Genomic DNA, 27,938 nt, shown 5'->3' with positions numbered 1-27,938 from the left:
ACAACAATTAAAAAAAATAAACTGCGTAATCTTTAAAACACTTTCCAACTAGAACAGGAGGGCACTTCATTTCGTCTCGCTCTAAGCGATCACAAATCACTTCACCATCAAAACCCTAAAAAAATGTCGGGCGGGTTTTTCAGGGTAAGCTCCATTCCTTTCAGATCCGAATACGAATTTGCAGTTTTCAGATCTTGAAATTCGATTTGATGTTTGTTTCTGTTTAGGGCACTTCTGCCGATCAAGACACTCGGTTCTCCAACAAGCAAGCGAAGCTGTTGAAATCACAGAAGTTCGCTCCTGAACTGGACCATCTGGTTCGTTTTATTTTCTCAATTAAGTTGCTGAATTCTTGAGATTGCAATTATTTAATTCATGCCTTTTTTTTAATTTTAAATTTCTAGGTTAACACCAAGAATGTGAAGATGGATGTTATTAAACCATGGATTGCTAATAGAGTGACGGAGCTTCTAGGGTTTGAAGATGAAGTTCTTATCAACTTTATTTACGGTTTGCTCGATGGAAAGGTATTATTGATTTTCTGCCTATATATTTTGTTTTTCTGAAAGAGTTGATATTTCACCGTGCATCCCAATGAACTAAGGATATGATGGTTCACGATGAACTACTGTTGAGAGTTTGTTTGTTGTTATGCGTTTTGTTAGTTTTAGATAGTCAAGTGTGGTTTAGTTATCACATGTTTTTTGTGTACTGTGTTGATGCAGGAAGTGAATGGGAAGGAAGTTCAAATATCGCTGACAGGATTCATGGAGAAAAACACTGGGAAGTTTATGAAAGAGCTTTGGACACTTCTTCTTAGTGCGGGGAAGAATGAAAGCGGTGTTCCTCAACAGTTTTTGGATGCCAAAGAAGAAGAAACACGGAAGAAGCAGGTTTGAAATGCTTTTCAAGTCATGATGGTGTGACATTCAATATTGGAATTGATCTTTCCTAACTGTGTTAACCTGGACTATTGCAGGCAGAGGTGGATAGGATAGCAAATGAAATCCAAAAGAAGAAAGAGAAAGAGGAGGAGAGTAGAGAACTTGAGAGGGAAAGATCAAAGAAGATGGTAATGCTTACTTATTCATGCTGGAGTTAGATTCCGTAGAATTGAGTTTTTGGTTTTAACTTTAGTTTGTGTTTTCGTGGTACTCAGCTAGCTTCTGCAATTATTTGGGTTCATGTCCTTTACCTCAAACTACTGTAGGACGATGAGGTTGAAAAGAAAACCAATAATGCTATGGAGCCAGCTTCAAAGTATATGCTGCCTAAGGGTTCGAGTGGCCGTGCTGAGGATGAAAAAGAAACTGGCACAAGGAATGGTGCAAGAGGAAGGAAAGGGTTAGGATTTTATTTTATCTTTTTAATTTTTTTCTGAAGGAGCTGGATAGGAATTGATTTTTAAGATCTATCATGTTATTGCCAACTTTTCAATTTTACAAATTTATATCAGAAAATATTGCATTAATGTGGGCTTTAACCCTATCTATGTAGGTAAATCTCTGTACAAGTTATCAGGATGTGATTCCAGAGTATGTTAAATGAGTGCTCATCTTATATACAGGAAGATCAGCTGAATAGTACATTTCATGAGTATTGTATTTCATTGGTACTTTATGGATGAATTGTTTCTCATTTATGCCCTCCTTTTGTGTTAGTAGTGGCTGTATAGGATGTCCTACATTGCTCATAATGTGCCTAGGGTGAAAAAACAATGCAAATTAGCAACAACTTAGAATTCTGCTTAGTTTAAAATTTTGTTGGATGCTTCATGGAGCACAGGCACTTAATTGCATCTTCCTTGTTGGATCTAGGAACCTATCCTGAGATACATATGCAAGGTTCATTAATGCTAACATCAAAACATAAATCTTGGTGGTTTCTATAGAGCAGTGTTTCAGGATAATGTCAGATGCCATTTGAAGTGCAATTTTGTGTCTTAGTGGCTGACATTGACATTGAATAATGGATATGAATTGGTGGGGACTTCAACACTCTAGTTGAATGGTTTATGCACTGCAGCTGCCCCATACCCGGGGCGACAATTTTTCCTTGCTTATACACAGGGAAGACCACAGAGCTTCCTATCTGCTCACCCCTGGACCCACCTTTTAAGGCTTTGACCACCGCACTTGGGCATCTTGCTATTTTCAAAATGAGAACAGTTGTTTGGATGGGCATAGTCAAAGCAATCCAACATTGATTTGAGTAGAAGATTTCTAATGTAAACCAATTATATGTTTGTTAAAATACCCTCCAATGGTGATGAAATAGCCCAAAATTATGTTTAACTATCTAGTTGAAAGAAACTAAAATCGAGCATTGACATTCTTTTTAGCCATTAGGAAATTTTCCAAAAAAAAAAGGGGTGAATTCTTTATTGTCTTAGCATTACTGTTAGATGAGATGCAATTTGCATGTGTATCGATATTTTTTTTTAAGAGTGGAGTTGTGAAATACTAATGATAAAACTTCTACATGTTTTCTAGGTCTTGTCATTCAATTGATCATTCATTTTCATCCCCTATGTAATATTCCTCGCTATGTAACATTTGATCATGCTTCTTGGCTTGCATCTAGAGGACAATCTAGCTTACCAATAACCTGGGTCGTTTTGTGCAGAGGTGCAACTTCTAGGATCAGCAGGTCGGTTTCAAATTCGAGAAGTCATTCGGGGTATGTATTTTATGCAGCAGAATTAATATTATAGTCTTACCATTTAAGTACTTGGATTTGAAGTTTTTATTCCTTTTTTGGTCATGTTGTTTAGGTGTTAGGGAACATGCCACGTGCAAACATTTCTAAATATAACAATAAAATAGAGTGCACGAGTTACCTTTATCTTTTGTTGATTGACTGTTATTCCTTTTCATTTTTTTGATACATAGCACTTTGACTTTATTTATGCATACCTTAATGATAGGCCTAACTCAAGAAGTGTGTCTAGATCACCTGAAGCTCGAGGACGACGCTCCATGTCTTCTGATAGGGTGTATCGCTCACCAAGAAGGCGCTCAATTACACCTCCTCGGAGGAGATCATCATACTCTAAGCATAGGTCTAGATCCCCTTTTAGACGCAGGTCACCATCCCCTATACGACGTAGATTGCGTTCTCCCTTTCGACGTAGGTCACCTTCACCCTCACATGATAGATCCCTATCACCTGTTCGACGCCGTAGGTCACCATCACCTGTTCGACGCCGGAGGTCACCATCACCTGTTCGACGCCGCAGATCTCCTTCGCCTATTCGACGCCGCAGATCTCCTTCGCCTATTCGACGCCGCAGGTCACCTTCCCTTGTTCGCCGCAGATCACCTTCATTTGTGCGCCGCAGATCACCTTCACCTCCACGTCGCAAATCATCCCCTTCCATGCGACGCAAATCACCGTCTCCTGTACGTCAAAGGTATCAAAGGTCTCCGTCTACTCCTCACCACATGTCTCCTCCCATGCGGCACAAGTCATCTGTCATTTCACACAAGAGATCTCCAACTCCTCTTCATTGCTCTCCTTTGCCTCACGGATCAAGCTCTCCATCTCCTGTACAGCATAGGTCTCCTTCTCCAGGGAGATCTCCAAAGGAACTCAAGAGATCACCCATGCAGTCCCTTGGAGAAAGAGTCAGGTAATTTTATCTCCATAGTGAGAACCACCTCTTAATTTAATTTGTTTACATTCAAAATCAAATCGGTAATAGTATGAAAATTTATGTTACAGATCACAACAAACATTGTTGCCTGTTCCGCAACGCTCCTCCAGTTCTTTTAGGTCACAACAAAGAGATCAAAAGGATCAAAAAGATTTACGCACTCGATTGCCACCTTTATCTCCTTCTCCAGAGAGGTCTCCACCAGTTGGAAGGAAGAGGAGTGCCAGCGAAGATAGAAGGTGATTTGTTTTCAGCAAAAAATTTAGCATTAAGTTACCTTGAGAATTCTGATCACTTGTGCTGATATTGGATGCACATATTTACACATTTTTGGTTGCTAATGAAGGTCCCCTAGTCCATATGAGAGTCGTGCCAGGCAAAGAAGAGAGCGAATCACACATGATGGTAGCTTGAGTCCTCTGCAACAAAGAGTGAGGAAACCACTTGAGGATAGTCCAGAATCTGGCAAAGACCATGAAGAAACTGGCTATACTCGGTAAGGTTTAGAATTAAACATTTTCTGTTTGTTCTTGAAGCTGTTTTGTGATTGTGTGTTGAATGTTTTGATTTGTTTTTGACCTTTAATGGTGGCTCTGTTTTTTAGGGAGGGCGGGGACTATAATTCTACATCCTCACATAAACGACCTTTGTATCCATCTAACATGGATAAGCAGAGAGACCCCCCTCTGAAGTTTCACTGCAAGGATGAGCAAGCTCTTGAAAGATTAGCTAGTCATCAGACCACCGATTCCCGAAACTATCCAGATAACATGAACTCAAGGAAGAAAGACCAGGATATAAAGATGTATATATTTCCTGGCTCAACATCTTTTCTTCTTCTACTCCCTCAGTTGTGGGCATACATTAACTAACCAATTGTTCTGATGTCTATCACATTCCTTACAGCAGGAAGTCTTCTGGGAGAGGTGGTGATCAAGAAACTCTCGAAGCACAAAAGTCTCCATCTTTGTATAAGAACGAGAAAGACCGCTCACACCTAAACAATGTTAAGGATAGTGACAAACGCCGGAAATCAGAAACTGTGCCAGTGACAGCTGAAAAGGTGCATCATAGTAATGGCAGTGGTGCATTGGATTCTGGTTCTGAGGAAAGTGGTAAGCGCAGAGGAGGGAAGAGGGAAAAGTCAAAGCATAAGAGGTCACATCGACATGAAGTGGCTTTGGATGATGATGGCAGCCATGGTTCTGAACTTGAAGAGAGAAAAGAGACTAAAAGGAGGAGGAAGGAGGAAAAGAAGTTGCGAAAGGAGGAGAAGCGTCGACGGCATGAAGAGCGACGCCGTAAAAGAGCGGAACGGCATGCGGAGAAGCTAAAATTGAAGGGTCGTGATGATGCTAGGTCTTCTGATGATGAACATGTTGGGAGGAGGGAGTCTCATCCAAGTGATGAAGAGACAGAATCTGATCAGAGAAGACTTGAGATTGAGTTAAGGAAGAAGGCTCTTGAATCACTTAAAGCAAAGAAGGGCACCAGTCACTGAATCTGTTACAGCATTGAACGTCAAGCTCTTTTTTATACTTTAATCATGTTAAGTTGTTCTTTATATTTGCTAGGAGCTTTTGCTTTGAATGGGAGCTCTTTTATATGTTGGTAACGATTTAATGTAGTCTCTGTTTCCTGCTGGTACCTGAAATGGATAAATGAGGATTTTCTGAGCAATTCTCTAGAGTGCACCTTTATGCAGAAGACCTCGCTGCTAGTTTTTCTGGTAATAAATGTCCTCCCATGGCTGGGAATATTAACAGTGACATGGATGTTGAAGGCACATATATGCGAATGCATCATTCCTATAACAGCGCAACCCTTGTCTCTTTTAATTTATTACATTTTATCATGAAAATACTTTTTTCCAGCTTCTGTGGGACAATGTGATTGCTACTACTGCTCTCCTCATTTGTAAGCTCTGGTCCGTAAAGATCAAGTGACGTTATTTCTTAGGATGGAAAGTGAACCTCCAGGTTATTTCAGCTTTAATTAATACGAGGTTGATACTGAATGGGCTTTTTGGTCAATTTATATATGAATTATTGTCAACTAGATGACTTGCTTGAGCAGACCGTGTGCACAACAACATTTGAACAAGTTTCGGGCGAACTGTTTTCATTCTGTACTAGTATATGGTCTCACATTTCACCTGTGGGTTAATATTTTATTTTTAAATGTAAAAAAAGTATTAAGAATATAATTTTTTTTAATAGTGTTATTAAACCTAATCAAATATTTAATTTTTAAACTTTATAACTTAAGTTTTTAATTAAATCATTTGAGAGCTAACTCGATTAAAATTGATCGATTTTATAGGTTTAAATATAACATTGATGATCAATAAAAATATAATTTAACGTTTTAAAAAAATTTAAGATGATAAATTTTTTTAAAAAAATATTGAGACAATGACAGATCAGACCGACCTCCTCTCGCGACCCGAGTCATGGATTCTATTAGATTTAATAAAAAAATTTATTTAATTATATGATAAAAATAAATGCTCACAAAATTAAGCATCAATCTAAAAATAGACACTTATATGAAACAATTATCCTTATAAAGTAAATAAAAATCAATAATACAGTCCATTTTCTAACAAATCCAATATTAAATGATGAAATCAAAAAAGAATAAATTAAAAACAATTAAAAGATCAAAAACAAAAAAAAATTATTATATTAGTTGGTAAACTTGTCAAACATGTGAATCGGGTAAGTCGAACTAATACACCAAACTTGTGAACTGAGTTATGGACTCCATTGAGATTATAATTTGTTTTTTTTCAATCTATTTTTTTATTTAACTACATGATAACAAAAATAGATAATTGCAAAATCAAACACTAATCCAATACCGAGATATTTTTTTAGATTATGATAACCTCATAAAAGGCGGAACGAAAAAAAGTATGAAACTGAATTCCAATTAATTCAGGAGAATATAACATCGAATGATGAATTATTATTATTACAATTATTATTCTCATCGTTATTATTATCATTACTAATATTGTTACTATCATTACAGCTACCACCGTTATCACTATTATCAATAAGTAATATCATAATTATTATTAATATTATTATTGTGATCACTATCATTATTATCATTGTTATTATCACTGTTGTTTGTTATTATTATTGTTTATATTATTTTTATAATTATTATCACCGCCACTATAACTAATATTATCATTATTTTTATTCTTATTACTATCATCATCATTACTATTACAACCACAATTATTATTAGTAGTAGTACTATTGCTATCATAATCATAGTCACTATTACTATACCATCACCACTATTTTTTTTTTATTATTATTAATAAATTTGAAAAAAATATTATTACTATTGAAAAAAATCATAAATTTAATTTGAGGGGTAAAATTAAAAATTATTATTATTATTGCTATTACAATCACGATAACTATTAACTATTACTATAGTACTACTATTACTACAACTATTATTATTTTCATTATTGTTAATATTATCAATATAATTGTTAATAAATTTGAAAAACAATATTATTAATATTGAAAAAAAACCATAAATTTAATTTGAAAGGTAAGATTAAAAACTATAAGAACTTTAGAAAAAGAGCCAAGAGAAAAACAAATAAGAAATCAAAAGTAAAATGACCAAATTGAAAAATATAATATACACAAATTAGAATTTAAGGGTTAAATTATAAACAAATAAAACTCAAACAAAAGAGAAAAAGATCGAAATAAAAAATCAAAACAAAGAGGATGGATTCTAAAATACCAACAAAAAATAAGGACAGATTCGAGGACTGAAATTAACAAATAACAAACAAAGAAGATAATTATGTACTTTAGTTATCAGGAGAGAGAAAAAAAACACAAACAATCGGTTACCGACAACAATCCAACAATTATCGGTCTACATGCGCCACATCATATGGAAGAGATCATAGTTGCGCATCTAGGGAGATGACGGATGATCAAATTTGGCCACTGAGCGGCGTTACATGTGCCACATGCATGACACGGGCGCCATCCACTCGCTGATGCGTGTGGAGCATGCGCCAATAACTTTTCGATTAAAAAATAAAAACTAAAACATGAAAAATACTAAAACGTCCCCATTATCTTTTTAATTACACAAAATATCCATGTGAAAATACCAAAATAGCCCCATAGACAAGACTTATTTTTTGTCTTTTTTAAGACTAAAAACATTATTTGACTGTACATGAAAATTTAAAAACTTGAAATACCTTTGTTCAATAGCTCATTTTTTTTTTAATCTTGGGGACAAATAAGTATTTTTATTGTTATGAATATTGTAAAAAACCAAGAAAGCTCTTGGTCAACTGTCCTAATTTTTTTTTACTTTAGAGGTAAAAAAATATTTTTATCGTGTTAAAAAAATTAAAAATATATATACATCCTCAAATAATCTTTTAATTACCACTAAGTCAAAGTAGAAAACCCGAATACTCATAAACTGAATGCTTAATTTTAAGCTATTTAAGAGTTTTACTATAGCAATTCATAGTAATCCATGATTAAAGCTAAGTGAAACCCCATGTCATTTAGCTTTTTTTTTTTTTAATAAGTGTCAGCACTCCGATAACCCCGTGCCTGCCTACTGTTGAATTTTCTCTGGTTTTTGCTGGCTTCTTTCTCACTGTATCCTGGTTTAAGCTGTGTGGACGACAGCTTGAGCAATGTTCCTGGGACTTTTGTTCTCTAAAATTCTCCAGGTGCTGTGCATGGTCCCGGGCTCGTCTTGTCAATATTTGATAATTGCGAGGTGTTCATAGCAATGAAATGGAAAATAGTTGGAGCATATTATATTCCTAATTGCAAATTACTATAAAATAGTATGTATATTTAAATTGATTAATCGAGGGGTGGGGAGGTTATAAATTGATTAATCGAGGGGTGAAAATCCTTTTGGACACGGGGCCTGGAAATGTATCTATGGGTTTCAAGTCGCATGTATTAAATAATGTTGGATTAGGCCACCAGGAGCCTTTAGATGTTTCTAATCATGTTTATGCTCCAATCCAGTTGGCATGATAGCTGTGGGAATCTGGAGAGCTTGTGTAAGACTTAATTCACTGTATTTCTAAAGATGGTGGATGGCTTGTGTAAGCTCTTCAACCGGCCGGCTTCAAGGTGGAGCCTCGGAAACAGCCGTCGGTGTTTCCCATTAGCCGTGTTAAGCAGACTTCGGACTCTCCGGAGGAGAGTCCTGGCTGTTGTGTTCAATTTTCTGCTAGATCGGTCTTCGCTAGAATGGTTGGGATCATGCCTGATTGGTCTCAAATGTTTGTCTTTCATCGCCATGCTTATTGCTATTATAACTTAGAATATATATATTTTTTTTTTGAAAGTCACTTTTCAAATTTTTATCTATTTATTTATCATTAAAAAAATTAGTTAATGGAAAACACTTTTCAGTCAAAGAAAATTTTAGCTTGGTTTTCAATAAAGTGTTTTCCTGAAAAATTTATGTAGAAAATACTTTCCGCAAATTATGAAAAATTTAGAAATATCATATTATTTGTTGATTATATCAAATTTGATCATCAAACTTTTGATTATTATATATATTTGTTTTGAACATTTATTTTTCAATTTCATCTCTTAAAATTTAATTTTTATATTAACTTTGGTTCTCATTTTTATAATTATTATTTGTTTTTCCCTTATTATTTTTTTATTGAAATTTTTTATCTATCAAATTTGGTCCTATTTCTTTTATTGTTACTCATTTTATTTGAAATAATTTATGAAATGTTAATTATTATTATTTTAATTTCTTCATCTTTCATTTTTTTATTTTTTAGATTTAATTTCTATTATTTTGATTATTATTTATTTTATTTGAGATAATTTATGAAATTATATTTTTTTTCAATTTTATTCTCATTCAACCTTTTAATTTGTAAGATTTGTTTCTCATTATTTTAATAAAATTAAGAAAATAAAACATTAATAAGTTATTTTCCTGTTTATTTTCCATAACATAACCAAACACTGGGAAGTGTTTTCCAACTTATTTTCTATTATACTATCAAATATCAAAAAATAATTTATTTTCCTGAAATTTACTTTTTTAAAATTTATTTTCTAAAAAAAATGATTTTTCAACAAACAAACAAAACTCAAGTGATCAGAATGGTTTGGAGTGGTGCCATGCAATGCAAAAGTGAAGATCCGATGGTAGAAATTGTTAGATTTAAGATGATGAGATGATAGTTGAAATAGGTTAATAATACTGTAGGTGAATTATTATTTGAAAAATATTTTATAAATTAAAAATAATTTTTAGCATATAATTAAGTATATATTGAATATAAAATATTTTTTTATTGATTTGTTTTTGTAAAATACTTTACATGAAACAAATAATGTAGAATAATATCTTTTATTAAAAGATATAGAAATTTGAAAAACATTTTTATATAATAAATTTAAAAAATATTTTTCCATAAAACATCTTGCATTGAACAAATTGAATCTTAAGAGACTAATGAATATACGGTGGTGTTTGATATTATGGTTGAAGTTATTTTTTAAAATATTTTTATTTTAAAAATATATTAAAATAATATTTTTTTAAAATTTATTTTTAATATAAATATATCAAAACAATAAAAAAACTAATATTTTTTTTAAAAAAATTAACCACAAAAATAAAGGCAGATCAGGGCGATAAATTAATAAAAGAATGATCTGGATGGGTGATGGACTGCTCGGAAGCCTCCGTTGGCTTGCGTGGGCAAAGCAGATATATTAGGTATTAAGCTTTGCAAGTTCTAACTCTTGCATGCGTGATTCGTGCAAAACATGCGTCCTTTTCTTGTGGCTAAACATGGAAAAATGGCGAATAAAACTTCTGGTGCCAAATTTTCTCCAAGTAGATAACATGTGACTACGTGGCCCAAGTTCATTTGCTGCAGTCGGTTGCCTCCCCATCCCGATAATATCCAAACTAAAAACACTAAGATGGCCACAGGGCACAAGCTGTAAGACTTGATGGATTTGCATTAGAAAACATCAAAACAACACATACTCGAAGGAGGGAGGCATCGTTTGGAAACTTCCCTTTTTCCCTTCTATGGCTCCAACTCTGACCTCCAATTCATTTCTCCCGAACACAACACCCCATTCAAGACTCTCTCCCAAGAACCCGAGACTCACGGTCTTTGCCAAGCAAGCTGGACCCTTCTCTCCATTTCAATTTGGCAAACCAAAAGATGATGCCTCATCATCAGAAGGGAGTCAAACTGATGGTTCAGGCAATTCAAGTCCCTTTAATTTCAACTTTGGCAAGATACCTGGTGTGAAGTCCTTGGTACCTGTTGTGAGCAAGCCTGCTTCTGGGTTGTCATTTGGGAACTCAAGAAGGAAGGACCCTGGTACGGTTTTTGTTGCTGGTGCTACTGGGCAGGCTGGCATTCGTATTGCACAGACGCTACTGCGTGAAGGTTTTAGTGTAAGAGCTGGGGTTCCTGAGCTTGGAGCTGCTCAGGAGTTGGCTCGTCTTGCCGCCCAGTACAAGGTTAGTTACTTCGCACAACTGGAGAATTTTGGTTCTATCTCAATTTGATATTTATCAAACACTAGTAGTAGTTATTTGTTTATTCCAATCCTAAGGGGTGCATATTTAGTGGATCAAGTTCACAGGGATATCCAAGAAAGAACATTCTGCTTGATGTGGTCAAATTATCATGAAATACATTGCTGGACTCAACCAGTGGAAAGGAAAGCATCTTAATCGATAGAAAAAAAAAACCCTACTCAGGCTGTACCGATATTTAATTTAAGGTTTCCAACTTGGAGATTAATTCCATTTCATGGACTGTGTGAATCCTCTCCCAACTTTTGATTCAGGACTCCATTCTTTGGATTCAGATTTTCCAAAACAGGTTTTTGTCGAAATTGTTCCTTCAAGTATAGAATAGCAATGTACTAATAAAATTGTTCAATTATATATACATTTCTTCTGTCCGTCTGGGATAAGTTTCTCTATAGTTAAAATGGGTATGGATAGCAACGTTTTACTATGATACACAGAGTTGATATATCCTTTTATACTTATAACTTCCTATTCCTGCCGCAGATTATATCAAATGAAGAAGTAAAGCGCCTCAATGCTGTTGAATCCACCTTCCAAGATGCGGAATCAATTGCAAAAGCAATTGGCAATGCAAGTAAAGTTGTGGTTACAATTGGTCCTACAGAGAATGGTCCCACCTCTGAGGTCTCCACGTTGGATGCCTTGCAAGTAATCGAAGCTGCTCAGCTAGCAGGAGTTGGCCATGTTGCAATAATCTATAATGGGAACATAGATAGTGCATCGACTTACAATGTGCTAGATGGATTCAAATCATTCTTTAACAACCTGTTCTCTCAATCTCAGCTTTCTGTACCTGAGTTCTTGCAGAAAGTGATTGAAACAGATGTTAAGTATACTTTTATAAAAACAAGTTTGACTGAAGACTTTTCACCAGAGAGTTCTTATAATGTAGTTGTGTCAGCTGAAAGAAGCACCAGTGCAGACGACTACAAAGTAATGTAATGTATGCAATTAATTTCATGTTTCTTTCATAGTATTTATTTTTTTGTTTGCATATTGTTGTTTCCATTAGTTCTTTCATTGTTCTTAAGGATTTTATTTTTTGGATTTCACATTGTTAGGTAGCCAAGTCCCAGATAGCGTTGGTGGTGGCAAATGTTTTCTCAAATACATCGGCAGCCGAAAATAAGGTACATGTATGAGAAGATTGGGATTTGGAAATTATAGAAACATGGTTATGGTCATCACTTCTACTTTATTTAAAGAAAACATTTAAATGACTCCACTTCTGAAATGAAAGAAAGTTTAAAAAAAGATGGAACAACTAAGAAATATTACAGATTTAGAATGATGCTGGTTTAAATTTTCATGATGAACCTTCAATGACCTTAGTTCCTTTACACATCACGCATCTTTCCTATTTCTTTCATCATACGGTGATAAAAAAGTTTGTAGCAGAACTTTCCTGCTCTCATTTGTGAAAATTGTACCCTTACTGATCGCAAGTGACTTACAAAGTGTTGTTGCTATATGTATTCTGTACCAGGTTGTGGAAGTTTTTACAAGTCCATCGGCACCATCAAGGCCTGTAAATGAGCTTTTCAGGTAAGTGGGTTTGAATTTTTCTTTCAACTTGGTCTACTGTTTTTCAAAATAAATTTGGCTAATTTGTGCGCGTGATGATTGCATCTAGTGCCATTCCTGAAGATGGAAGAAGAAAAGTCTATGCAGAAGCTTTTGCAAAGGCGAAGGCAGAGGAAGAGGCAAGGATAGCAGTTGAGAAAGCATCTGAGGCGGCCAAAAAGCTGGAAGAGGAAGTGAAAAAGCTTTCAGAGCAAGAAGCTAATGCTGCTAGTCTAGCTGAAGAAGCCCAGGAGAAGGCTGAGGCTGCAGGGGCGTCAGTGGAAAGCTTCCTGGGTAAAGCAAAAGAAATTGGTTCAGGGTTATCTTGGGAAAAAATTAGCTCCCAGATTTCAACTGCGGTTCAAACGACTAGTGAAAAAACAAAAGTGCAGATTGCTACTGTCAGGGGACAAGCCAAGGCTCGTTCTTTGCCAGGCCAGAAAGCTGTAGTTAAACGGCCAGGACCTAAACTTTTTGCTTTGAAACCAAAGGAGGAGCCAAAGCCGAAGGCTAAAGAGTCGACGGAGTCAAAGACAGAATTGCGGAAGATGTTTGGTGGCCTGTTTCAGCAAGAAACCATATACATCGATGATGATTGAGACAATTAATTGTTTTGTAACCATCTTATCTTTCAGGCTATATTGATGTAGATTTGGTCTAAAGTTTGTAATGCTGTTGAACGTGAGTCTAATCCTATCATGCACCATTTTGAAGCTTTCAAATTATTTTTCATATGACATAAACAAAGGTCTTCAATCTGGAAAAGGCTCCAAACCGAATATTTCTGGTTCTCTCGTTAGCACTTCATGCTCTAGACCAATATGGACATGCAAGTAGATGCAAGGATGCATGCGGTATGGAGATTAGAATCCAGCAGATGTTGGAAAATTTGCAACAAGGCACAAGTTGCTAACGCCGAATGCAAGGGCTTTTTCAAAGCCTGCTTGAAGGGACCTGGCAGCCTTCCATAACTTTCCAAGTGTCCCCTGAAAGAATGGAATCACTTAAACAATAATCAACTAACCCAAATGGCCCTGCACGGTCTCCTTCATACTTTGCAGGTAATGGCAGTCTTAAATTACTAATATCAAAAGGCTGCCTGGTTGTGATATTTTTTAAACGTAAAATTATGAGGTCCAAGCAAGAATCCATCACCAGTTCCTTCTGTGTTTGTAGCTTGGAGAAATGTTGGCCCAAACTACTGTGAAAATAATGCTGTTAATTAATATTCCATGGTCTAAATTGAGAGAGAAAGACAGCCACAACATCAACATTACCGGGATATTCTCTGAGCTCGACGACAAGCTCTCCTTGCTGGTACCATGAACTTGGCTGCTTGGCTTTTGATGTTCTTGATCACTGGAATATGATTTTTGGAGGAAAAAAAATCCTAGTTTCTGGATTTCACCAACGTGGGTTTTGTCCCTCTTAGTGTCATCATTATCACTTCAAGCTTTTGCAACAATAAAAGGCCACTTGATCGAGCTTTCATCTTCGCTTGACTTGGATTCCATTAGGTTTGTAACGGCTGAAGAAAACGAGGGATTTCTGTTTGAGATGTCCAAAGATTGTTGAGTTTCATTCGAAGAGTGCTTGAGCTTGGCTTTGTCTTTTCGATGAATATTCATGTATGTCCTCCCAGTGCTTGTGCATTAGAGAAACCTCTCTTGCAAAAGATGCACTCATAGGACCTTGCTTGGCGTGCACCTTCTTCTTGTTCATGATCTGGGTTTCCTTGATGGAGATTTTCTTGGATGAGTTGATCATCAGTATCCATTATCGAGCAATAATCTTGCTTGGCGTGCACCTTCTTCTTGTTCATGAACTGGCTGTTTTCTGTGTAGTACTGCATGTAGTCTTTGCGTTGAGGGGGGTTACAAGGACTCCTTCCTTCTAGTTAAAAAAATGTTTTGAAACATTACTACAAAAGACAAAAGTGATCTTACATGTTAAATTGGTCTCCACAAGTGAGTCTTTTAAGATTCATTTTGACATGTAGAAAGTCTTCATCGTGTGTCTGTGTGTGTGTGTGTAAATCAAAACAAACATCCAACAAATTTCCCAGTTTTTTTAATTACAAAACACCCTTAAGGTTTGGAAGTTGTCAAATAATCTTCTTCTGTATTACTAATTTTATTTCATCCTTAGGTTTATATATTACTTCGTTTATTATCCCTCCATTTGTCCAACCTTCCAAGCAAACTTTCTTCGTTATTCTGCGCTCACATGGCATTTTGTTTAAGGTTTTAGAAAGATTTCTTAACTTGTGCAGTAACTTGGATGAAACCTGATTATTTGATCTGATTAATTCAATTAATATTTAATTTAAATTTTTAAAAAATAAATTTTTTAATAACCTGTTGAATCTGTTTGATTCAAGATTTATATGGAATCAATTTAGAGTAAAGTTTATCACTTATGGTTAAGATAAAGATATTAAAGAAAATGCATAAAATCAAAGTCGAAATTATTCATGTATTAAATTAATTTGATACCCCATCTCTGAGTACACATTTTTGTGTTGTCATGTGTCTCTGCATGTTTTTTTTTTATATTGTTGTATGTTCTAGAATTAAACAGTCAGCAAAATATGTTTTGTTTTGATTAATTTAAAGGCTAAACTTTATTAAGATAAATTCATTTTAAAAAAAAATTGAATTAATATTTTTATCATTTTAATATGCTAACATAAAAAATAAATAAAAATTTTAAAAATATATTATTTTAATATTGTAATAGCCCGGCCCAACTTGTTGTATATTATTCATTTTGGGTCTTACCGCCCTCACGGTTTTGTTCTTAGTGACGGGAGCTTACTTCTGAGTTTGACGTCTCAAAACGCGTACAACAGGTCAACAACCAGCACTACTAATAAAGCTCTGGCTCTAAACGCTCATTTCCGATGTGGAATATCGCAATTCCCTCACCTTAAGACGAGTCGTCCTTGGTTTTGATACCAAATGTAATAGCTCGGCTCAATCTACTGTATATTATCCGTTTTGGGTCTTATCGCCCTCGCGGTTTTGTTCTTGATGATGCAAGCTCACTTTTAAATCTGACGTCCCAAAATATATATAACAGGTCAACAACTAGCACTATTGATAAGATCCTAACTTTAAATACTAGTTTCATCTGAAATATCACAAATATATTTTTAAATAAAAAAACAACCTCGACTAAATCCTAAAATGCTTTTCATAGAATTAACTAAAAATAAAACCCTTACATTATGGGGTAACTTTGGTAACCCCTTACCGGTCCAAAGGCCAATTGGTCTCCTTTCGCTTGCAAGTTACAGAAGTAATAAAAAGGGTGTTCTTGTTTAACTGGCATCAAAACTCAAAAGCAATGCAATGTCTCGCACACTGAAATCAACTCCGCTGTCAGTCTCCTCCCCCTCCTTTTCTTCTCCTTTCTCTTTAAAAACCTACGCCGCTCCCCATTCAACCCTTTCTTTCAAGCCCCAAAAATCAAGGGCTGCCCATACAAATATCTCTAACAAGTCTCCACTTTATTCTACGAAAAGATTCACTTCGCCCCAAAACATGTTAGACAATACAAGCTGTAGCAGCAGCACAAGACAAAACAGATGGACCCTTCACGGAAAAACAGCTCTTGTCACCGGCGGAACTCGCGGAATAGGGTAGTTATCCATCTACGTTTCATTTTATTTAAAAAAAAACTATAATGTGAATTTGGATACCATTTTTTTTTGTTTCTTAGGCGAGCAATTGTGGAGGAATTAGTGGGTTTTGGAGCAAGAGTGCACACGTGTTGTAGGAATGGAAGTGAGCTTGATAAGTGCTTAGAGGATTGGAATGATGTATGTTCTGGTGGGATGATTAGTGGGTCAGTCTGTGATGTCTCTGTTGGAGCTCAAAGACAGGAGCTTATGGAGACTGTTTCTTCAAATTTTGGAGGCAAGCTCAATATCCTAGTAAGCTCTTTCATCATGTCCTCGTTTTTCTTACATGGAATGTTATACATGTAATTTTGTGCGAGTACTACTAGTCTTTTATCAGTGAAAGGGAAGTGTTTTCTGTAGCTCTAGTTTTGTACATTTTGAATTTTCATTTGGGAATGAAAAATCATTGTTAGGGGTAATGTTATTTCAGTAATGTCACTAAGGGAAGCCAGTTAGAGTTAATTGCAAGTGTAAAATCTTTATGTCTTGAGAGCTGCTACTTTTAATGAAGAAATTGATACTAGACAAAGAAATGCTAAAGAGTAAGAGAACATTTCTAGCATCCTGGTCCGGGCAGACCACAACTCAGTAATGGTCTTTCATATGCTAAGTGGTTCAGTTACTACAATGCTTGGAAGTTGAACAAAATTACTTTTAAAAAATAATTTCATTTTAAGATATCTTGAATTGAATCAATTGGTTGTAGTGATTATAGCCTAGTGCATTCTAGCATTGCTACCTCGCGGTGATGAATGATGAGATCAACCGCGCCATATATGCAGAGAAGTTACATTTATTGACTGCTTTCATCATAACTTAACAAAATCAATTGGACCAGTTTCGCCTCAACAAATAAGTGGGAGAGATAATTAAATACTCTCTTAACGACTGAAATTGTTTTCCTCGAATTTCATATTCTCAAAGCAAAGGGCATTACCTGATATTTTGAATTTGTAGGTTAATAATGTTGGGACAAACATTCGAAAACCAATGGTAGAGTTTACACCGGAAGAGTTTTCTACTCTCATGGCAACCAATTTTGAATCTGCTTTTCATATTTCCCAACTTGCTTATCCACTTTTAAAGGCATCAGGAGAGGGAAGTGTTGTATTCACATCCTCTGTCTCTGGCTATGTCTCACTGAAATCAATGTCTGTGCATGGAGCGACTAAAGGTGATTAACCCATATGACATGAATCTTGCTTTATGATTGTTGATTGTAAGTGTTTATGACTGGATGCGTAATGTTTGTCCCAGGAGCAATCAATCAACTAACAAAAAATTTGGCTTGTGAATGGGCAAAAGACAACATAAGAAGTAATGCTGTGGCACCTTGGTACATCAAAACCTCAATGGTGGAACAAGTAGTTCTCTTTTCTGTTATTTATATTTTTTTTCTTCCTTTCCCTTTATTTATTTAGTATTTGGTGCTGCTTTCCTCTCACCATAGCATGTGCACGTGTAACCTGCCATGTACTGTGTAGCCGTGGAGTGGACTTGTTCATACAGAATTTGTTCTGAATAATGATTCTTTATATGTATTCTGTTGTCTTCACTCTAGGTACTCAGCAACAAAAGTTATTTAGAAGAAGTATATGATAGAACTCCTCTTCGGCGTCTTGGAGAAGCTACAGAGGTTTCAGCTCTGGTGGCATTCCTTTGTTTACCTGCATCATCTTACATTACTGGTCAGATTATTTGCATTGATGGAGGGATGTCGGTGAATGGTTTCTTCCCAAGTCATGGTTAGAGGTGCCCAATTCACCTTATACTTTTTCCGAGACGGTGAGCTTGTTTGTTTTGGGTAGCTCCTGCGGAGACTTGTCAGCAAAAGGAGATTTCTCCGCCTTTCTCATGTTCGTTAGCTAGATTGTTCCTCATCTTCTTGAACATTTCTTACTCATGCTACCTCATGTATCCCTCCTTGAACTTGAAGAGCTCGATTGATCAGCTAAATAGTGCTTTATGGGCTTTTAGGTTATACCATTGAGGATGCCTTGCAGTTTACGGATAATTTCTAAGACGTTAAAGAGTAATTTCTAATATTTTTGTAATAACAGAAGATTAGCATTCATTCATTTTATATGGATAATATGATAGGGTATTGATCATTAAAGTTATTTTGTCATACTCATTAATATGGATATGGATCTTACTCGCTGTGACATCAATGCTTTAAAATATCTGTTTTTCTTATTTCTAGAGTATCTTTTCCATTTCTTTGCTCATGGGACTCATCTGCCAAACTTCTACTTCTAGATAAACAATGCAGTAATGGCTGACTGAAACCAACCGAGGACCCCACAGCTCACGAATTGCCACCTCTCATAGCTACTTGTAACACCCCGTGTTTCATACGCAATAAGATAGTATTTTCACACAATATACATAAAAAATGGGCCATATATATATATATAGAATCATGATGTCTCTCTTTTTTTCTTATTACAAATATTCGTTCTTGTATTTTATTTATCCGTTTCTAATGCTTTATTGTATCCTCTATATAAAATGGAATAACGATTATATATATAGCATTACTACCCTTATCCACATTATCCATATCCATTTATACTTTCAGATTATTTTTTGCCACAGTTTCTCTTTCTTAAATGTCATGTATTAAACTTTTCTTAATTTTTGAACTAATTATCTATTTATCATAATTTTTGTGATCTTTTTTAATTTAATAAAATTTCAGTAGAGTTTTTTTTTATATAGAGCCCAACCCAAATCTTATCCTGCTATAACCTGCATATAAACATGTCATTATTTTTATATAGTAACCTCAGCCATCCTATCAGTTCATTTATTAACCTATTAGGTCATTTCATATCACAATTTATCATTGTTTGATATCATTTTCATTTTTTCTCCTACATAAATTTATTACACACACATGACCAAGGATATTTATGCACAAAATATTAAGAAAGTTATTGCATGTTTAATACATAACAAAATGAATTTTTGAACAATATGATTATAACCATACAATTTACAAAGAAATATGTATACCTAACAACTATACAATAATACAATTGAATCAACGTTGTCCAACAATATGCGATGGACTTGCATAAATATAATATTTTTAAGATTCATTAGTTAATCATAATATAAGTTTATATTGTTCACAAAGAAGAAGAAATCAACATATTTATCATAACATTTATACCAATTCTTCAACACACTAAAATTTAACTCATAAACCTTGTTATAATTTCTCAAAATGTAAATTCAATGGTTTTTCACTTTCATTGTTAATTAAAATAGAAAACTATTCATATAAATGAATTTTTGTATAATTACATTCACAAGATTTTTTATCAAGTCATCTCATTCTGATCCCAAAGTACTCACTTTGACCATCTAATATAGCCGACTAAAAAACAATTTATAACCTTAGTCCTGTTGTAATATCTCACATCGGCGGGTGAGGGTTTGGTAATTGGCCTTATTAGTAGTGCTGGTTGCTAACATGTTGTACGCGTTTTGGGACGTTAGGCCCAGCAATGGCTCGCGTCATCAGGAACAAAACTGTGAAGGCGGTAAGACTCAAAGCGGACAATATACGACATGTTGGGCCGAGCTGTTACATTTGGTATCAGAGCCGACCTCGCTGGCTGTCCGGTTGTGCCGACGGGGTCGTCGGACTCCTTAAGGGGGGTGGATTGTAATATCTCACATCGGCGGGTGAGGGTTTGGTAGCTGCATTCTTAGTAGTGTTGGTTGCTAACATGATGTACGCGTTTTGGGACGTCAAGCCCAATGATGGGCTCGCGTCACCAAGAACAAAACCGTGAGGACGGTAAGACCCAAAGCGGATAATATACAACATGTTGGGTTGGGTTGTTACACTTGTTCTGCCAACGACTAAGTAAAATTCATAACTCCAGTCTTGATCTTTCAACAACTAAGTAAAATCCATGATCTCGGTCTTGATCTCCCAACAACTAAGTAAAATCCATAAACTTAGTCTTGATCTCCCGACAACTAACTAAAACCCTTCCTCCAACTGTTAAAATATTTACTTTCTTAATTCATCCATAACACGTAACCCTTCCATTTTATTCTCATAAATCAGTTCTTTTTTTATAGATATATTTGATTATTAAAATACAATCATTGAGGAAAATAACCTTAAGAAATTAAGGTATCAGACATCTACTTGCTCCTTTGTCCATCTGAACTCCTCCCACAGTAAATGATTCTGCTCCTTAAGCCTCTCTTGGTTTAAAAAGAAAATGTCATTCATGGCATATCTATTGTAGTAAACTCAATCCAAAAAGCTAAGGATGACAACCACAAACAATTGATCGATAGCCACCAACCGCTTTCACATTGTTACCTACCATTATCTTTCACACATGGAACTTTGATTTTTCATACTTTTATTTTGTTTATAAATAGGCAGATAAATTTATGTTATTGAGTGTGAGAAATAAAAAGAGAAAGAGTTTGTAATTTATGTAAGCTTGTTGTTTATGAAATAAAGTAGATAGTTTTATCCCCTTTAAGTGTTTCAAAACCACTACCAATGGTCTCTCCAACTAATAATTGGTATCAGAGTCTCGTTCGTAAAAAACATGAGATTTTTTTTATATCTAAATTTTCAAAGTTGTTAAAAACATATTTTTTGCTGATAGAGGAAGAAGACGACTGATTTGCACACACACCATATTTAAGTCGAGTCGAGCCACCTAAGTTGTGCCATCAACCAAGCCTACAAGCTATTTAGCGAGCCGTGAGCTGCACCAAACCAGTCCATCAGGTCGCTGGCTAGAGAATATCCCTGGTTCAACCCTAGCGAACTAACATTCATAGTTGATTTTTTGACCAATTCAACTTATTTTTGACTCATTTTTTATCGAGTCAGTCAGATCAGATCCATACTATCTTAACCATTTTGGATTCATCTGTAGTGTTTATTTTGCCAAATTCAACTCCCAGAAGGTGATAAAGTCATTCAAAGAATAATATGACTATAGAAAATGCACAAACTCTCATCTCGAAGCTGACCAAAAACAATTATGATAATTGGTGTATCAGAATGAAGGCATTTCTTGGTTCACAAGAGTGTATAGAGATCGTGGAATATGGATATTATGACAAAATAACCGAGGGACAATACAATAATTACACTATAGTAATTTGTGTCTTGGGACACAATAATATCGCTAGGGGATTAGTTTTTTGGATAATTGATCAAATTTAATTAGGTTAACTTGTTCAATATCTTATTAAATTTAATGAAAAACTTGGTCATAATCAAGTTTCAAGCTTGGATTTCTCAAATCAATCCACTATAGTAAATAGATCTAAGGCATCTAGGGAGCTGGACTGTCATTCCTGGTTTGCAGTGTATAAAATTTCCCTCTGATAGGTCTCATTATAAAGTGTTTGATTAAATGAAGTAGATAACCAGTCATTTTAAGTGGGCTAAATCCTCCAACATATAAAATCTGGGGAAATGCTTTATTGCTTTGTATTAAGAATAAGAATATAAATAGACATTACAACAAGTAACTTTATGTAACTAACAACCCACTACTTCAGCACATATTGAATTTTAACAACTAACAACCCAGTAATTCCAACATGTCTCCTAATCATGCCAACAAACTTTAACCACTAACAATATTGTTCAAAGATTAAGACCACTAAAATAGACATATTCAAACATAAATAAATATAATATAAACCTAACAACCAAATCAGAAGACCTAGAGGCCTCTAACACTTTTTAAGGCCTGTGGTCATGGTTTTAGGCTTTTGTTGATCCAATATATGAACAATCTAGGAGTTGGTTTAGCATACATGCGACATTGCCTTGCTAGTACAATTGTCCTTAAGACGTATGTGACATCATGTATCTTCCTTGTTAAATGCATCAGTCTTTAATCTGTGTGTGGGCTTGTTTTTATGGTAACTTTGGTGTTTTGAATGTACTGTAATTATTTAGTGTTTTGTAACAACAAAAAGCAGTGATAAAATTTGTGAGACCCATTAACAAATGAGTTACAACATGTGGTTTATAATAAACATTGTATACTAGCTTTTTCCTATAAGGTTCATGTGATAGATTTCTCATCTTTCTTTCTTTTTACTATTGAAACCTTAAGAGACCAAAATAACCTTCCTCCTCCCTTGTTACACAAACGAGATAAGGTAGTAGAACACTCAAGCTAAATCTATTGTAATTCTACAAATCATCTCTTGGATTTGGAATTACATAGCTTCAAAAAGAAATCTCTTAAAGATTTATAGATCATCCTTTGGATTATTTTGTGAGTTTTAAGTAATTTCTTATTGATTTTCATGTGTGACCTGTATTCTCTTGTTTTTATTGCTTTTTAGTTCGAATTTGTCTTCTTGTTAGCTTTGAACTATGCTTGCAACTTCAAAAATTTATGGTTTTTCTTTTCTTGTCTTAAATTTGTCTTATATATGAGAAATAACATGAAATTACTAGAAAGAATTTTGATAGCGGTTGAGATGAATAAGAAAGCAAATAGTAAGAAAGATCAATGGTGACTGGGGAAAAACAAATAAAAAAAAAGCTAGAGATATATCATGATGATTATGCAAAGAGTGGGCCTTTTAATTTGCAATTGCAAACCATAGAAAATTTTGAACCATTTGGATCCAAGTTATTTTTTTTATCTTTAATCTAGCAAAAAAAATTAAAAAAAATAGAAGCATGAAACATATTGATATTTATTATTTATGAGAGCCAAATCTCATTAGAACTTTTAATGTTGGAGATGTCGGTGGTAAAAAAAAAATCTTTTAAGAAAATAAGATTGAAGTGTATATTAAAGTAGTGATTTCGGGTTTTTTAGATCAATTTATGCACACAAATAAAATTTTTTGTTGGGATTTAATGTTGTTGATTTTGATAGGAAGATAGATGTTTCTGGAGACAGTTTATCAAATTATATATATCTAGCTAGTTTTCTGTCTGGAGTTAACTTTGATAATATGAATTGCTCTAGTTTTTTTATGAGTTGAGAGTCCAAAGAAGCTTGTAATGAGAAGGAAAGGTTAAACGATAAGTTTCTTGTTGGTGTCATTGTCTGACTTAAAATAAAAAATCAGTCTTGGTGTCCAAAAAAAAATTATGATGCTTAAATGATAAGTTGTTGTTGAACTAAACTCAAGTGTATGAATAATAAAATTGCCTTGGTTTTCATTTTGTTTATTTTCGGTGATATCTTGAATTTAATTGTCATCCCAATTTTATTTTCATTGATTTTTTAATTGATATTTTTCCATGTTCTTAAAGGTGTGGATAACAAAGACCTTCTCAAATGGATTGTGCTTGTGATATGATTGCAACTAGTTTAATGTGACAATAAAAATAAGATCGTAATGATTTTATAATATATTAATAATCCAATGCACATTAACGTAATTGCAAACTAAGAAATTAATACATGTTTTTTTTAGTCATTTTAATAATAACATCATTTTCAACCGCAGTTTTAATCAAATATTTTTAAATTGTATTTCTCCAATCATTTTTTTTATCAAACACATAATTTAATCAAACCAACAACTTTTTTTATCAAACACATAATTTAATCAAACCAACAACGTCTACAAATAATTTTATTAATTTTTTTTAACTACACCAGAGAAGGTACCACGACACAAAATACACTCCACGCATTTCCGTGTGGTCCTCGGGAAAGTTGGACCCAAAACATCCTAAGCTACACGGAAATTACAATGTTTGAAACGACCACCAAAAGAAAAGAAATACCTACATTCTACGAACTTGAAAAGTCAAGTAGAATTTGGATTATACGTGGCACCCCTTTCTTGACCAGGCGCCCGCCCTGGAATCAAGAGTTATCCCTCCATTACCATTTTAACGGAGGAAGGTCATCTGTTACCAAAGCACTTTGTGTATTTTCCCAGTTTGGATAATATGTTTTCTATCGAATCAAAAGGTTGGATTTAATCTCCTTTTCGTTTTGCTATATAAATAAAAGGATATATAGATAGAATATTTTATATATTTCTCAGACTGGAACTCTATATTTTTTCAAGACCACAATCCGAAATAAAATCACGAAAAACAAAAGGCATAGGCGATTTCGTGTTCGATTTAGGATATCCTTTTGCACAGACGGTCTCGAAGCAGTGCAAATAGGGTTCCTCGACTGCTTGTTTCGAAGAGCAATAACTGTAGAGTGACTTCAGTGTAACGGGGCTGCTTTTGACTAATATGGCATAGAACCTTCCTCGGTCGGAATTTTTTCCTTTTCACATGGGTAACGGGGCCCATGCGCCTATCAGTGCACTTGTTTTTTTTGTTTTCAATTATCTTTTAATATTTTTATATTATTTTGATACGGTAATATTAAAAATAAATTTAAAAAATAAAAAATATTATTTTAGTATATTTTTAATTAAAAATACAATAATTTAAATATACTCCAAAGAATGTGTTCGAAATAAAGGTACTCTGATTTGTTTTTATATGTTGCGTAGCTTTTTTTACAATGAAAAAAACAACCACTTCTCTCAGCACCATCTTAATTTCCTTCATTTTTAGTCAAGGTGCGGTTGGAGCCCCACCTCTCGAATGACAACAGCCAACTAATCCATCGCAAAGTGTTGAAGTCGTATGCAGACCCAAGTCTTCGATTGTAAATTTGTAACTTTTCTGCACGTCTAATTCGATTGGATCTATAACTTGGCTATGCCATATCTAAGTTCGAAAGGATAAGGAAGTTGGAGAGGAACCAGAGAAGATGGCCCAAGCAGATTGCAATTCCAGCAGGGACAACAGATGGCTACTCCAAGGAATGACAGCTCTTGTCACCGGTGGAAGTAAGGGACTCGGGTAAATATCTCTCTTCCTTCTTTTCCTTGCTCTTCACTCGTCCCTGTTCATCGAAACCTTACAGTTCAGCTCAGCTCAGCTCAGCTCAGTGTAATTTGATGTTAAATTTCTCCAAAAAGCCAGTCACTTAATGACTGTTCACAAATATATGATCTTACGATTCGTCCTGTTTCCTCGTTGAGACTTCATTTAGCCTACTTTGTCCGACTTTCCCTTGTGCTGGCTAACTATTTGCTGAATTTGTTTTATATGGTCAGGCATGCTATTGTGGAGGAATTGGCAGGGCTAGGTGCCACCATCCATACATGTGCGAGGACTGAGTCTGTGCTCAATGAATGCTTACAGGAATGGAAGATGAAGGGTTTCAAAGTCACGGGTTCGGTTTGCGATGTTTCCTCTAGAACTGAACGAGAGAAGTTAATGAGCACGGTCTCCTCTCAGTTCGATGGGAAACTTAATATCCTTGTAAGTCACCCTTTATTGACATCTCTTGCAAAAGCATCGTGAGTATAAGCTAGTTTATTAGTGTTAAAGAGCAATTAAGATCTATACTTTCAGTTCTTGGAGGTTTGGGGTTCAATTCTGATCCCCCACTGGTTCATTAGCATTTAATAGTATTTTAATTTTGCCCTGCTTAAGAGCTCAATATAAAATGCTGTTCTTGTACCGATTCAATTTTATATTGTTTCTTGAAAATTAATTCGAGCTAATAATATACCAAATCCTGTTTCTCTAGGTCAACAACGTTGGGATACTATATTTTCAGAGGACCCTTGACGTCACTCCCGAAGATATCTCACTTTACCTGAGTACCAACTTCGAATCTGCCTATCATCTGTGCCAACTTGCACATCCTCTTTTGAAAAACTCAGGAGCAGGAAACATCGTCTTTATGTCTTCTGTTTCTGGTGTGGTATCAGTGAGTGTTAGCCTATATGGAGCAACTAAAGGTACCCAGTTCAATGTTTTCTTAATCTGATTGACTTTCGTTTCAACCTAGCTAGCCATCCACTCAGAAATGAAGAGTAGATATTTGAAGGTTGTGAGTTTTGTGTGCTTACTTGCAGGAGCAATAAACCAACTTACAAAGAACTTGGCATGCGAGTGGGCGAAAGACAATATAAGGGCTAACTCCGTTGCGCCATGGTTAATCAGAACTCCACTTGTTGAGCGTGTAAGAATGTTTTGTACATGCTTGTGTAATTGTGCTGTGCTCTTTGTCAGCTAGCTAGCGAGCATGAACATTGCTGAAACACACCCATGTGCCTTTTGTTGTTAATTAATATGACTTTTATGATTTCAATTAAAATCAATGCTGTTAAACATAGATTATCACCTGGCAGTTTAAGTTTTGGGGATTGAGTGATTCTTGAACGTGTTTCGTGTTTCAGGATCTGGAGAATGAATTGTTTTTGAAGGCTGTTGAGGCCCGCACTCCAATGGGACGACTCGGAGAGCCGAAGGAAGTGTCTTCTTTGGTGGCATTTCTATGCATGCCTGCAGCCTCTTATATAACAGGACAAGTCATTTGTGTTGATGGAGGATTTACTGTGAATGGTCTCACTTTGTAAACTTGAATTAGAACCATTTCGTGAGGGATGTGGACGATGGACGGTCCGTCGTATTTCCTTGCTATTACCATATGCATGTATTTAAGTCTCTTATGCTGGTTGTATTTGGGTCTTGAGAAATAAAGAAGAAGTCAGTTTTTTTCCAGCTCTGCTCGATCTGGTGCTTCATCGATGCAAATATGATGTCATGGAAAATCTCTTGGTTCCCTTAACAAGCCTCTGTAAATCAATGATTTCTACTACCATCCTGTGAAGAATTTATTAAAATTGTCAAATATATATCCTGTGAAGAATTTCTTGGTATCTGCAGCTAGCAGGCAACTAACAATGAGTTCTATAGAGGTCGTGGGCTAGCGGGGGGGATGGAATTTGTTTTCTTTCTATGTTAAAAATCTATGATAAGTACGTATTTGGTTTTATGTCCTCTTATTAGGTTTAGCCCATCATTTTATTCGAGAATTTGATTATCATAAATGATGTTGTGATTGATGTTTAAATTAATGAAATGAATCTTTTTTAATTAATTCAAGTTGAAAGCATAGAAGTACAATTGCTTCCACTTTATTAAGTGTGTTTAGCCATGTGATACGGAATATTTTTTAATTAAAAAATGTTTTTTTTATAATTATTATTTTAATTTATTTTTAATATTTATATATTAAAATATTTAAAAAATATTAATTTGATTTATCTTCTATTGCTGACACAGGAAAGAGTATTTGTCCCATCGACCTAATATCTGAACGAGTGTTAGTGCACTATCGGACTCAGTGGCCTGCAAATTCATGCATCGAAATAAACAAGTAAATAAATAAAAATGTTGGATCGGCATCGTTCTCATCATACAAGACGAACAAAATGAAAGAAATCCAGAACTAAAGTAATATTAAAGGATAAATTTAAAAAAATAATATTTTTTTAAAAATTAAAAAACATAACTCGGGTCAATATGATAAATTCATATTCTATTAAAAA

The 27,938-nt window shown here is 34.8% G+C and overlaps 4 protein-coding genes across 8 annotated transcripts; all 4 read left to right on the top strand.

Moving 5' to 3' along the window:
- On the top strand, nucleotides 1-5,335 carry LOC133705523 (uncharacterized). Of its 5 annotated transcripts, none has more exons than XM_062130795.1 (13): nucleotides 1-144; nucleotides 228-317; nucleotides 405-527; nucleotides 726-893; nucleotides 980-1,072; nucleotides 1,211-1,344; nucleotides 2,493-2,531; nucleotides 2,626-2,679; nucleotides 2,951-3,631; nucleotides 3,724-3,894; nucleotides 4,002-4,151; nucleotides 4,260-4,460; nucleotides 4,562-5,335. In XM_062130795.1, exons 1-13 carry the CDS (start codon nucleotides 124-126, stop codon nucleotides 5,154-5,156), a joined length of 2,520 nt encoding a protein of 839 aa, XP_061986779.1. In that variant the 5' UTR covers nucleotides 1-123; the 3' UTR covers nucleotides 5,157-5,335. The 5 variants fall into 5 exon arrangements, with proteins under 5 accessions (XP_061986779.1, XP_061986774.1, XP_061986766.1 ...); XM_062130790.1 differs by having other exon boundaries at nucleotides 2,927-3,631; nucleotides 4,565-5,335; XM_062130782.1 differs by having other exon boundaries at nucleotides 2,927-3,631.
- A 5,309-nt stretch (nucleotides 5,336-10,644) lies between these two features.
- On the top strand, nucleotides 10,645-13,572 carry LOC133681034 (protein PLASTID TRANSCRIPTIONALLY ACTIVE 16, chloroplastic-like). The gene is made up of 5 exons (XM_062104120.1): nucleotides 10,645-11,209; nucleotides 11,771-12,220; nucleotides 12,349-12,417; nucleotides 12,774-12,832; nucleotides 12,921-13,572. The coding sequence occupies exons 1-5, from the start codon at nucleotides 10,766-10,768 to the stop codon at nucleotides 13,447-13,449; spliced, it is 1,551 nt and encodes a 516-aa protein (XP_061960104.1). The 5' UTR covers nucleotides 10,645-10,765; the 3' UTR covers nucleotides 13,450-13,572.
- Nucleotides 13,573-16,118: 2,546 nt separating this feature from the next.
- LOC133675396 (tropinone reductase homolog At5g06060-like) lies at nucleotides 16,119-18,651 on the top strand. The gene is made up of 5 exons (XM_062096753.1): nucleotides 16,119-16,493; nucleotides 16,574-16,787; nucleotides 17,493-17,709; nucleotides 17,793-17,899; nucleotides 18,097-18,651. Exons 1-5 carry the CDS (start codon nucleotides 16,204-16,206, stop codon nucleotides 18,283-18,285), a joined length of 1,017 nt encoding a protein of 338 aa, XP_061952737.1. The 5' UTR covers nucleotides 16,119-16,203; the 3' UTR covers nucleotides 18,286-18,651.
- A 6,434-nt stretch (nucleotides 18,652-25,085) lies between these two features.
- Nucleotides 25,086-27,108, top strand: LOC133675403 (tropinone reductase homolog At1g07450-like). The gene is made up of 5 exons (XM_062096769.1): nucleotides 25,086-25,392; nucleotides 25,650-25,857; nucleotides 26,129-26,342; nucleotides 26,460-26,566; nucleotides 26,784-27,108. Exons 1-5 carry the CDS (start codon nucleotides 25,301-25,303, stop codon nucleotides 26,961-26,963), a joined length of 801 nt encoding a protein of 266 aa, XP_061952753.1. The 5' UTR covers nucleotides 25,086-25,300; the 3' UTR covers nucleotides 26,964-27,108.
- The last annotated feature ends 830 nt before the right edge of the window (nucleotides 27,109-27,938 follow it).

The sequence above is a fragment of the Populus nigra genome, chromosome 1 (assembly GCF_951802175.1).
Source record: "Populus nigra chromosome 1, ddPopNigr1.1, whole genome shotgun sequence".
NCBI lineage: Eukaryota > Viridiplantae > Streptophyta > Magnoliopsida > Malpighiales > Salicaceae > Populus > Populus nigra.
The sequence above is the reverse complement of the archived record's forward strand: the minus strand, read 5'-3'. Positions and strand labels throughout refer to the sequence as shown.

Bases quoted from the DNA above. Each gene is read 5' to 3' on its own strand.
- LOC133675403 (XM_062096769.1), top strand. From the start codon at position 25,301: ATGGCCCAAGCAGATTGCAATTCCAGCAGGGACAACAGATGGCTACTC. The intron at 25,858-26,128 runs GTAAGTCACCCT...CTGTTTCTCTAG, and splicing joins ATGGGAAACTTAATATCCTT to GTCAACAACGTTGGGATACT. The intron at 26,567-26,783 runs GTAAGAATGTTT...TTCGTGTTTCAG, and splicing joins GAACTCCACTTGTTGAGCGT to GATCTGGAGAATGAATTGTT.
- LOC133681034 (XM_062104120.1), top strand. From the start codon at position 10,766: ATGGCTCCAACTCTGACCTCCAATTCATTTCTCCCGAACACAACACCC. The intron at 11,210-11,770 runs GTTAGTTACTTC...TTCCTGCCGCAG, and splicing joins GTCTTGCCGCCCAGTACAAG to ATTATATCAAATGAAGAAGT. The intron at 12,221-12,348 runs GTAATGTAATGT...TCACATTGTTAG, and splicing joins CCAGTGCAGACGACTACAAA to GTAGCCAAGTCCCAGATAGC.
- LOC133705523 (XM_062130782.1), top strand. From the start codon at position 124: ATGTCGGGCGGGTTTTTCAGG. The intron at 318-404 runs GTTCGTTTTATT...TTAAATTTCTAG, and splicing joins CTCCTGAACTGGACCATCTG to GTTAACACCAAGAATGTGAA. The intron at 2,532-2,625 runs GTAATATTCCTC...CGTTTTGTGCAG, and splicing joins CATTCATTTTCATCCCCTAT to AGGTGCAACTTCTAGGATCA.
- LOC133675396 (XM_062096753.1), top strand. From the start codon at position 16,204: ATGTCTCGCACACTGAAATCAACTCCGCTGTCAGTCTCCTCCCCCTCC. The intron at 16,494-16,573 runs GTAGTTATCCAT...TTTGTTTCTTAG, and splicing joins GGCGGAACTCGCGGAATAGG to GCGAGCAATTGTGGAGGAAT. The intron at 16,788-17,492 runs GTAAGCTCTTTC...TTGAATTTGTAG, and splicing joins GAGGCAAGCTCAATATCCTA to GTTAATAATGTTGGGACAAA.